The sequence below is a fragment of the Melopsittacus undulatus genome, chromosome 5 (assembly GCF_012275295.1).
Source record: "Melopsittacus undulatus isolate bMelUnd1 chromosome 5, bMelUnd1.mat.Z, whole genome shotgun sequence".
Taxonomy (NCBI): domain Eukaryota; kingdom Metazoa; phylum Chordata; class Aves; order Psittaciformes; family Psittaculidae; genus Melopsittacus; species Melopsittacus undulatus.
This window is the reverse complement of record NC_047531.1, coordinates 58,510,895-58,523,422: the sequence shown is the minus strand read 5'-3', so window position 1 is coordinate 58,523,422 and position 12,528 is coordinate 58,510,895. Positions and strand designations below refer to the sequence as shown.

The window sequence follows — 12,528 nt, the reverse complement described above, 5'->3', positions numbered from 1 at the left end:
AGATGCTGAGGTGCATTAGCAGAGCATGGAGTTGATGCTGACAAGCTTTGCTCTAAGGCTTGGCAATTCAGCTGGGACAGCACGACTTGCAAAAAGATATTTGATTATATCTTTCAATTGCCTATACAAGTTTTTCATATTAGGGCCAGCACATGTTAAATACCTCTATTTCCATTATCTTATTTCTTCTAATGGTTATCATGTGCCCTTTTTTATAAGGGACTGAATTAAGCTTCAGACACCAAAGTGTCTTGTTCATGTTTTAAATGTAGAGGCTAAGCTTATATATTTGTGTGGCATCTGAAGTATATATGGCATTTGTCTGTCATTTATATGATAAGTAAGTAGCAGTCCTTTAAAGTACTAGCCCTGTTCTGTTTTCTGTGAAAGAAGCTTGTAGAGGGGTTATTAATATACAAGATATTAAGTATGAAACTTCATCTATGAGACATGGAATTATTTCTGAGAGTCTGAAAAGATAAGTCACTACTATTATATGTTTAATTTGAATAAAGACCTATTTTAAGTATTTTTTGCAGCCTGACAATGTTTTCTTCTAAAGTGACATCAGTATATAACAAGACAAGAAATGCTACCTCCATTGTATATATCCCTAGCTGAGAAAGAAGATTTTTGTCTGACAGCTGTGTTGAAATTGTCAAGGAAGAAGAAAAAAAAATGACATGTAACAGAAGGGAAAACAAAATGCTACACCTAACTTGCCTTACATATTTGACAACGTAAGAATAATAAAATGCCACTGAAAATTGTTGTAGGCATAGAGAAGTGCCTAAAATGAGCTTCAGAGTTTCTTCTTTCAGAAAGGTGGTAGGATCAAGTGTCCAAGCTGATTAAACAGCTTCAAGATCACAAGATACGTTAAATAACTACTTATTATTAGCACTACCCGGCAGATGATGCAACATCTGGCTTCACCCCCGCAGAGAAGATAATTAGGCTTGTAACAAGCCCCCACATCAAAATGAAACAAACCAACACAAATTAAAATAGAAAATGGTGTATGTATAATAATTATGAAGAGAGTCAAACCAAACAGAGCGGCAGTCTAAAGAAAAAAAAAATAGCAAGAACGCCAGGTTGGATGGGGCTTTGAGCAATCTCCTCTAGTAGAATGTGTCCCTGCCCATAGCAGGGGGGGTTGAACCAGATGAGCTTTAAGGTTCCTTCCAACCCAAATTGTTCTATGTTTCTATGAGAGGGAATGCGTATGAATGGGGCTCTGAGGGTGACATTTGCACCACTGAGGAAGGCAAAACCAAAATGCATTTGAGGATCTTAGCCTGGAAAGGAAACTGTTGCATGAAATGAAGAGAATCTTGAGGTCCGAGGCTTGGTTCTCTGCCTATTTTTTTTCCAGGAGTGACTTTTAGGCATCTGGTCACAAACCTGATGTTGAGTCTTAGTGGGCTCATGCACAGTGCTAAATGAAAGAGTCGGAAGACTGAAAGGCACAACACCTTTACTGCCCATCTTGACACTGTTCATATATTGCTCTGGGGCTCTGTTTTGGTTGGTGTCTTTAGCAGGTGCCTTTAAGACACAGGCTTACTCAGGGACTGCTCCCAAAAAGACAGCGTGGACAAGACTACAGTAGGTTTAGGTCCTTGTACGCTGTCTCAGCAGGTTTGTCTCTTCTGACTTCATGCTGTCCTAGTAGTGTTGTGGTGGCATCCAACCCTTACAATGTTACTGATGCTTTGAATTGCAATTCCATATATTAATAATATCTGAGAGCCACAGGGAGGATACACGGGCCTTAAAGAGGTCAGCAACAAAGATTACATAGTGCAGATGTATCTTGCCCATTCCAGAGTTAAGAATTACCTCTAATCTACATAGTTGAGAATCGATCTGTGACATTTGTCCTTGGAGCAAGGACAAATCTCTGGCACTCTTTTATCTTGTTATACAGATGTGTCTAGTATAGCCTGAGAACTTTGGTCTTTTCCTGAGAATACATTTCTGTGCTTAAACACAACTGCTAATCCAGTCAGCTAAAACATGCTTCTTGTGATATTGAAGTAGTTAATCTCTTGCACAGAATCACGTGGCATTACTAAATATTTGCTGATAAAGATTTTGTTGTAAATAAGCCACAAAATTATAATGGCTGGGCTACTTGGAGGCATCCTCTTGAATAGCAATCAATCAAATTTTATCCAGTTAAATCCACACTGGGAACAGACATATGTATTGTTTCAGACATATCCAAACAAGTTTCTCTGTAATGAAGTTAATCAGTAAACTATATAACCTCTGGCCTGTGTCACTCCTTCACTAATCTTAAAGAAAGTTCTCACTGTAAAGGAGTCAACAGAATACAGACAAACCGGACTTAAGAAGTTCTATTTATATGTAGTTTTTGGGGCTGGGGAGAAAAAAAAGAGGGAAAGGAGGAGTGGGTGCCTTAAGGAGAGTATTTTTCTTCAAGAAATGGTCAGACTGAAGACAGCCTAAGGTAGGACATTTTTGTGTTCTCTCTTGGACATGTTTGCCATCTATTCATGCATTATTCCTTGAAATAGGATGCTAGAAGTTTGTTTAAACCAAGTGATTTTTAAAATCTGTGAATAATTTGTTTGGAATTAAACCAGGATTTCATTAATGTTTATGCTATACTTTCCAAATTACTTAATCCTGAATCTTGTGTTTATTTCTTTAGGTTCCTTTATTAATAACCTACAGGGAGCCAGAGTTTTATATTTTAAACCTGATTAGATTTTTTTTTCCTTTTCAATTTTCTTTATATTAGTGGAACGATACATTTTATGTTAATGTGTGATTTCACTGTAATTTCTATAATAGTGTGAATAAAAGCACCTTCAATTTGCATAAAACCTCAGTATAGTTTCACAAACTGAAAACACTTTCTTTAGTCCTTACAAAGAAAATTATCTTTAATCTCCACAAGTGGTTAAGCCTATGTCAAATAATTTTTCAAGTCTCACATAAAATATTCTGTGTAGAATTTAACGGAGCAAAACCAAACTCTGTGTTTCAGTTGCAAGTGCTATTGTGGACAAAATATTTGTAAGATGATGACCGTAATCACATGCAAGTTTCACTTTGATATTAGGAAGCTTTCCAGGTGTCTGTAAAATGTTTTTCATTGAAAAACATTTATTTGCAAAACATAATCTTAAAGAGCTACAGCTGTAAGTAGAATCACATCTCTGTGTGCTTGTCTTTCATTAAAAATATAAAAGTATGCTTCCAAAAGAAAGAAACCCAGATGTTTCAAAAGAGTTAAGACCACACAAACATAAAATCTTTCTATATTCCAGTGAGCTTATTTCTGATTTCACTTTCACTGCTTATATTACTGCAACTCCTGTGATTTCATTGGGCTGGCTGATGCATTACAGTGGCTTGAAACCAGCCCATCTCAGACTTCCACTATGTATCTGGGTAAAAGCATATGTCTATTCTGGTTGGCAAGATAAGATTTGTTTTCTTTTGAGATAAGAAACTATTTGGTCTGGACTCACATGTATTTTGCAAAGCATAATTTCACAAATCAATGTGCCTTTTAAATGTCATGCAGGGCAGAAATGTGCACACTGTGCCCCTGAAAGCAGAACACCTTCAGCTTTAGTTGGAAGCCTTGTGAATGCAGAGGGCTGAGTAGCAGAGCTCAGACCACACTTTTTTGGATCAGGTCATAGAAATACTTTGTCCCAGCAATCTCAGAACATTTAGTTTCTCTTTCTACCTCATCATATGTTTCAATTTTTTAAGACAATATTTCAGAGCAAAGGAACATTGCAACTAAAAAACCTGAAACAGTTTAGTTTTAAAATCAACTTTATGGAACAGATACTCAGTTTTAAACAATTACTTTTAATAATTTAGACCACCAATGCTTTGGAACAGATCATTTATTGTAATGTTTAATTCTATACTCATTGACAATTTTGTGGAAAAAGAAAAAAAAATTTAAAACTGTGTTTGATCTGCTCTGGGTAGAGCAATGAGCCTCACTGAGTCAGCCCAAGCTGACTGATTTCTAAGGATGAAATACAGATACCTACCAAGCTCTAGCATTTGAGCACTTCCCACATTTTTACCTATAAACCTGGCTTACGTAAGACAAGACCATGTTTTCAGTTTCTCTTGACCCTGCCTGTTCCTTTTCCTTTCCACTGCTCCAAGCATGGACTTAATTCCGCTGAATTATTTAACTCCGTGCCTGACACAGAAGGAAAAAGAAGGTTGGTTGTTTTTTCTTTCCCCATATTTCACTTCATGCATTAAGACTCAGATGTTTTCTTTCCTCCAGAAACAGATAGATGATTAATGATTGAGAAGATTTTTCTAAACATATCAGTAGCCCTGATTTATCCACAGTAGTTTAAATCAACACCCAGGATGTGCTGCAGCTCTTTAGCAGTCCTGAGTTGTTTAACAAACCCTGAGATTATTTTTTTTTTTGCTGTGGAAGGAGTCGTTGCCTTCTCTTCTTGCTCTTTCAGAGTCCCAAGCGGTTCAGAAACTATTCAGAAACTTTTGTGGAATTTTCTGTGGATGGCACGAAGTTAAAAATCAACAGTTTCCTTCCTTTCATTTTGGGATTGTCCCATTTTTCTTTAGCAAACTCAACCAAGTAATTACTAACTAGCAAAATGGCTACTTAGGTCTCCATGGTAAGCAGATTCCTTTCAAAAGAGACTGAATGATTTGTATAATGATTATGTATTTCACGGTTAGTTCCAGTTTTTGCACCTGAAGTACCTTAACCAGTCTTAATGAGCAGCAGTCTCAAGAAACAGTAAATGCAACTGAAGAAGACCACCTGATCATTAAACCTATACCAATCAATAATGGTCAGCATCAGATCATTGCTGTCCTCACCCTTTACATGTTTTGCTATTGCTGCAGCTGTCAGGCATTGATTACTGCTTTCATTTGATGCATGAAGCTGCAACTTCCCCTCCAAGTTCTTCCATAGAATCCCCAGATGCCTGTGTATTTTGCCTCATGCCTCTCTATAGAGAGGTTTATGCTGCTTATTTAAAGGGCATAAATTTGGGTTTGGGGAGTGCATTCTGTTATCCTGCTTCTGCTAGAGCACTACTTGGGGCCCTGGCCACTTCTGCAGCAACTAAATGTGACCATAATTAAACTAGTTGTTAACAATAAATGGCACAATTATTCTCATTTGGTTTTGTGTCACATTTTTCCAGATCTAGATCTTGCTGCTTATTCTGGAACTGGAACCTCAAATTTGTTACTGGCAAAAATGTGCTGTGGAAAACACAGCAGTCTCACAGATCCAAAGCACTTGTATGGCTTCTGCAGCACAGTAAAGTAGGAAGGGAGAAGGCTACATAAGACCTTGAAAGTGGAAAAATAGATGAAATGAAAAGTTTCCCTTCTACCACCAATTTAATGAGATAAAAGAGAGTGAAGAATTCCCCACTATAGATTTTACTTATTATTGTCATTACAGATGTTCCCTCTTCTTAACTGTTAGCATTTCTTTATTGTTTCAGATTCCTCAGAAGGGAATGAGACTTGCCAGGGAACCCGTTTTGTGTCAGCAAAAATGTTTTTGGAGTGCTTCTGAAGCACTGTTAATGGTCACCACTGAACATCAGTCTATGTTTCCTTGTAAATACTGCTGTTGACTCCAATATAAGTGGGAGTCAGCATCTTCCTGGAAATATGTACTATTTTTCTTCTATTCTCTTCTTGGAACTAATGAAGGAATTGTGTCAGTGTTTTCATGAAACAGAAGGATGTGTCTTTTTCCAACAGAAAATATGAAGTAGTTTTCAAATAACTTTTAAATAACTCTTTTCAGCTACTTTACGTGGGTTTAATTTTAATTACACCATCCAGGGACTGCTAGATGTGGTTGTACTTGTAGTGCAGAAAAAAGCCCCAAAACTTATTTGTATTTTTAAACCTGATATTTAGTAGGCAAAGTTAAGGTACTGTGTCAATCCCAACAGGAAAGGTTGCTGTACCTTGTACCACTGCCAGGTTTGTTGTCTCGGTGAAGAGTGCTGGATTATAAAGGTGCTTCATATGAAAAATACACACCTTCATTGAGTGGCACAGGCCTTCAGGGGTGAAGGACCAGGCTGCAGAGGCTATCTGGGTGGCCACTGGAGGCTGGATGGTGAGGTGGTGATATTTCACCATTTGTCTTAGGAATATCTTCCCTGATCCTTCACTTTCCACTTTCAGGCTCTTCTTGAAGGTTTCTTTTATGTTCTCAGTCTTCCAATTAAGCCTAATTCTTGTTGTCTTTCTTTAGTCCATCTTTTCTCTGTTGTGGTGTATTCATTCAGAATTAAATAAAACTAATATGATGTTTGCATCTTGATCTAACTTACACTGCTACCATAAAGTTTTTGGCTTTTGTTTGGATTTCTTTCATTCTACTGCAAGACCTAATTTGGGTTTCTAGCTTCTCTGTGGTGTGGATTGCTCTTTCTCGTGAAGTGACCACTTGTATGATTAGCTGCATGGTAACTTTCAAGACTTTCTTTTAATGTAAGTGCCAGCACCATACATTTCTACCAATAATAAAGGAGTGGCTGAGAATTGCAAAGCTACTTAAAAAATATTTTGCAATGTATTCGTGTAGGACCAGGGCCACAAGAAATTTAAGCTCAGATAATGCAATCTTTATGATTGTGCCTTGTTTTTGTGATGGATGTCTGGAAGTTGAAACTTCTCTAATAACTGCAGTTTCATGGTAGTAATAGAAATTGGTTTTGTGCTGTTATTTTGCAGGTGTCCTTTCAGAGCCAATGAGTTCTCCAGTGCAAGAGACAGATGTGTCATCTTACATGCAGTACAACAGTGTGCCATTTCCCCAAGTTCAGCCTCAGATCTCATCGCCGCCTTATTACTCCAACCTAGGGTTCTACCCTCCACAGCATGAGGAATGGTATACCCCTGGGATGTATGAGCTCAGGAGAATACCCTCAGAGACCTTTTTCACCAGGGAGACAGAGATAATGGATATCCCTGCAGCCAAAAAGCCTAGGCTGGGTCACTCTACAGGAAGAGTGAAAGGAGAAGAGCTCTGTGTGGTCTGCGGTGACAAAGCCTCTGGGTACCACTACAATGCTCTTACTTGTGAAGGATGCAAAGGTAGGATGAAATCAATTACAGAATGCAATTCAGCTAATAAGCACATCAGTTTCTGGGCTTCTGTTTTTAATTTTATCCGAGTCATTAACCATTTTAGCCATTTACGTTTGGATCTGGTGTACACTATAATGTATTTTCCCCAAGACAGATCGGCAGCATCATCCACCGTTGTCCTTGTGATTATAGAGCACATTTAACTAACCTACAGCTCTTGAGGCACCATTAGCTCTTGTTAAACTGAAGAACAGCTTCCATAAGGGAGGCTGGCAGCCTAGCTCTGCTGCCGTGGAGGCTGTTTGTGCTGATCTCTGCCTGTGGAAGGAACTAAACCCATGGAGTCCCCTGGGAGTTTAGTGTGAGGCTGCCCTTCAAATCAGCTGCAAATCCAGCCCAAATGCCTCCTGTAGTGTGCAGATAGGAAGTGAAAAGGAAAGTGAAAGGAAGTGGAAGCTCTCAGCTCCCACCTGCAAGCTGTTCCCAGGGAGTCTTTATTCCCCAGCTCCCAAAAGATATAGTGGGTGTCTTCAGGTTTGTGAAATGAAAGGATTTCTAATTCTAGACTTTCTACTAGTGATAGCCCTTATTCCTAGCAAGAGAGCTTCTTCAGGAAGCAGATGCTATCTCTCGGATAAATATCTTACTTCTCAGAAGAACAGTTTTTACAAGTTGGTGTCAGGATAAATGGGATATAGGAAATCATTGCCATTATTGGAAACAGGATTGCCAGCTGTTTTAGCAGAGAGACAAAAGGTTATGCTAATGGAATAACTATTACACCTAAAGACGGTTACTCTGTAACACGGATGAGGTACCTCATAGAATGAAAATGCCCTAGTTTTTCATTCTATTCTGTGAATAAATATTTCATTATCGTTCCTATTCTAGGCTTAAATCATGGAGATCAGTGAAGCACTGAAGTATTTTATGTGGAACTCCCTGTGACTGAGAGTGGACTTTGAACTAATTCGGGGGGTTTATCTCTTACAAATTCATTTCTGAGGGCACAACAGAACAAACTAGTCAACCACTCTAAACATGAACACAGTTAAGGGTCATGTAGTTTATCTCAGTTATTCCAATAAGTGAGATTTGTTTCTTTCTGCTGTCTGTTTGAATAGTCCATGTTTAAAAATATGAATTAACTCATACGAAGGCTGTCATTATAAACCAGATTAAACTCAATTTTCATGTGAAGATTCCAAGAAATTATACATTTGTTAGTTACTCGTTATGAATTTAATGATTAAATGTCAGAAATTTTTCAAAGACTTATAATTGTAAACTATGGAATTTGTAAAGAATGTTTCTAGGAGAGAAGTTAAAACCACCATGTAAATACCCAGACTAAAACTCCTGGTGAAAGGAAATATGTGTTCATCTCTCTGCTGATTCAGTTTGAATCATTCTATGTAACCACAATTTTACTGCTTTATTGGGACAATCTATTTTATGTTTTCACTCTGTTTCATGACTGCAACATCAAGTACAAAGAATAGTACCTTGATCAAACATAGTAAAAGTTAAATTATTTAAAGATAATGCATTCTGTTTCTACAATAAACTTCAGAGGTGATTAAATCACCAGCTGATTCAGTAAAAAGATGTGCTGAGGACAGTAATTCTGTTCAACAAGGTGAAGGGGATACTATGTTTTCTAGTTCCTTGATAATTCTTGGGTATCTGTGGTGTTTTTTACATACATTATCCTCAAAGCACAGTGGCCAGAAGTGGGCTTGGGGTGCTTCAGTTGTGCTCTTAGTGCAGTAGAACTACCTCACAAGTTTCACTTCCAAGTATGAGATCAGCTCTTCTTTTTTGGCAACAAGACTGTTAATTCATGCTCAATATATATACAGAGTAATATGCAGATCCCTTTCTGCAGGACTAGGGATCACCTTGCAGCAGCCCTGCTCCACTGATGCCAAGGACACTCTTATTCAAAGGGGGAGGTTTTGCACATATTTTTTATGTGATTCAACACTCTGTGATGAATATGTTGGGTTTTTTTTTTAATTTCTTTCTTGGATAATGTATTCAGCAACACCCTCCATTCTTTTTATCTTTCTTGGGCAGAAGGAAAAAAATCAGATATTATTTCCCATCCCTTGTGAGAATAGTAATGTAAATATATGGGCAGGAGTACACACGTATTCTTTTAATACATTACCATCCATCAAAAAATAACTATGAACTGTTTCACTAGTATTTTACATATTATGCAAAGGCAAATTAAACAGAACATTTTCTCTCATACAGTATTTGCCCATGGTATATAAAAAATTATATAAAAAAGAAAACGTTTCCTTGAGATTTCTCTCACCTCTAATACATCACTTCAGAAAATGCTGCCTTGATTAACAAGAATAATCAGTAACATCAGAGCAGCTGTAGCCATAATTAATCATACTCAAGAGAAACCAAGAGAACAAAGCAAATTCAACATTTCCAGCCAACGTGAGCTGTTTGTACCATATATAATTTACCTCTGAATTTCTGTAAAACTCCTTCTGGTATAAAAGGTTGCACATAAAATAATTTAGGCAGTTTAAGTTAATTTTGAATTATTAAGGAATAATACATATAGAAATTCCATTCATAACAAAAAGCTAATCTCAGAATTAATTATGAGGAAGTCTGTTCAAGAACACAATGGTTCTAGTCATTTTATGACAAAATCGAAGCAAGAGTAGGGTTAAAACCACTTTTTGCCAAAAAAAAAATAATTTCACTTTTCATTTCACTTAATTTCACTTTTTCAGAAAATTTGTTTTCAAGAGAAAATATTTGACTGCTTAAATCTGTTGATTCCTAGCTTTTGCATCCATATTTTTGTATACTTCTTTCACCTTGTTGCATACTTTAAAAAATTCATTTACTAAAGCTTTTTTCTTTGCTTCTCCATGTAAAAGCAAATGCACAACTTCTGGGGAGGGTGAGCGATAAAGTCACCAATCAGGCTTAGAAATTATAGATATTTGTATAGAGCATTTCAACATTTACTATTAATTGATGTGCATTAAATGACAGGATTTAAATTGAATAAATAGAATTCATAAATGATGTAAAGTTGATGCATTTACGTTTAACTGACACTGAAAACCTACAGCTTAAATCCAGGCCTTTTCCTCTCTTCCCTGACCAGTAAATGTATTAAACAGCAGATGAATGATGAATAAAAATAATGCCTGGGGCTGCTAGAGGTTCTACGCAATCTGCATTTCAAAAGAGACTGATGCCAGTCAACTGCATTTACCTGAAAAGCAGCCAATAAAATTGAAAGCATAGAAAAGATTTCAAGCTGGAATTAGAGTAGATTTAGGGAAATTGCAGGTTTTTTGTGTCTAGATAGTTGAATTATTTTACTGGTAGCTACACATTGGTGCTTGGACAAGATTATACAGCTATAAAATCATAAGACAAAGTTGGGAAAGTTTTATCTGACAATGGCAAAATCATGATGTCATCTGTTATCTTGGTAGAATCAGCAGGACAGCATTTTAGCTGAATGTATTCTGAAAACACAGGCAAATCCTGCAATGGACAAAAATTCAGATTAAAATCTGAATTTGCCCTGTGATTTGAGTATGGGAGACTGGATCTTATCTGGTGCCTCTCTTAGTGCCTCAAAGCACCAGGCTGGAAAACGATGGTGGTGTTGTACCAGCCAGTGGCTATAAGAAAGCAAAAGCTTTGTGAATAGCTCTAGTTAATGTAAATTCAGGCAGAGCTCTAGTTTGAAGTGCACTATAAATCAGTGATGTGCCAGCTGAAGCTCTCAGGATCTATTGTCAGAAACCTGCCCTCACGAGGAGAACTGATTCCCTCTGTACATGATGGTAAATTGTCTCTGTCATAATGAAGGACAATGTAAAAAGATTATGATAGCATAGTGATCCATACTAAAATTCAAGTCATTGTTGTCAGCAAAGACTCCATTTGTTTGTGATGACTTTTTTATTCAATTGCATTTAATACCTTTAGCACTCCACATTTTGCCCTCAGTGCCACTCTCAGAGGTGTGCTCAGCAATAGCAAATAGGAAATTTGGACAGGCTGAGGAAAGGTCCTCCGAATTTCTAGTATTGGTTGCTGTTTGCAGTTACCTCTGTGCAAGTCTGGAGTGAATCCAGTGACGATACCAGTAGAGCTGCCTGTGCAGCTGAAACTAGGTGACCGCTTAACTCATCAAGCGGACAGTATTTAGTGAATGAGGCTGAAGTATCTTGTAAACAGGGGAGGAGGCCACATGTACAATAGGAAGATATGATGCAGGTTCCTTATTAAACCTGGGAATGGGTAAGGAGACAAGTACGTGGAGCTTCTGCAGCTCCCATTCTGCAGCTCCCAGGAGCTGAGGGAATAGTGACGAGTTACTCAACTCTGCCCATCCTGTACCTCAAGAGACTTGTAATATTTCACTTGCTATTTGTGTGGCATCGCCCTACAGCTCTAGTGCTGGTGCTCATCCTGCTCCTGGCAGGTTTCAGATTTGGGTTGGAATTTTCCCACCATTCACAATTCCAAAGCCTTACTTTGGGCTAATGGCTAATGTTTGGGCCTGTGATTCATTATGTTGATTTATTAAATTATATTACTTTGATAATGATGCCAATACAAATATAAAGAATGTAGTCATCCAAGCACTGAAAAAAACCTCACAGTACAACACAATGTATGTCATTCAGAAAACCCAGTGGGGATGGAGGTGCTTTCCAATTTGATTACTTTTTGCTTCTTCAATGTTTTATCTTTGTCGCTGCTGTCTTATACAGGGTTCTTCAGAAGAAGCATCACAAAAAATGCAGTATACAAGTGTAAAAATGGAGGCAACTGCGAGATGGACATGTACATGAGAAGAAAATGTCAGGAGTGCCGTCTAAGGAAATGCAAGCAAATGGGCATGTTGGCTGAATGTATGTATACAGGTATTTGCTTCACATAGCCAGAGTGTGCCTATTTGTTTAATTAAGCTGGGTTTAATAACAAAGCTATACAATATATCATCTGGCAGGTGGCAGGCACATTAAAGATGATGCCATGTGCATCAAGTCCTCTTGGAAAAGTCATATGCACTTATAAGCAATGGGATTTAATTGTCAGGGACACAAGGATGTAAGAGCTGAGTAAATAGTCCTGCACTAGATAACAGCCATTAGTCTGCTCAAGTAAGAACAAGACACAGGCAGGGGAAGTGAGTCTAAGGGAGACTCCCCAGGAGCTTGAAGTTTACAGTGCTGTAGAAGCCAGAGAACGAAAATCCTGGCACTTCCCTGTGCTACTCTTTTTGGGGCTTTCCTGTAAAGTTCTTGCTAGCCAAGTCCAAATTTTGGCATTCAAACAATGTCATACTCAAGAAAAGAGGAGTGCTGCTAGCAGGAAGTTTCCTGGACTGGCTAAGTG

The 12,528-nt window shown here is 37.8% G+C and overlaps 1 protein-coding gene across 1 annotated transcript in view; it reads left to right on the top strand.

The window, feature by feature from the left end:
- NR1H4 (nuclear receptor subfamily 1 group H member 4) overlaps positions 1–12,528 on the top strand; it is a 39,592-nt gene that overhangs the window by 9,300 nt on the left and 17,764 nt on the right. Inside the window, exons 4-5 of the mRNA XM_005144341.3 lie at positions 6,766–7,128; positions 11,901–12,041. Of these exons, the coding sequence (XP_005144398.1) occupies positions 6,766–7,128; positions 11,901–12,041 (504 nt within the window). The remainder of the gene's footprint in view (positions 1–6,765; positions 7,129–11,900; positions 12,042–12,528) is intronic.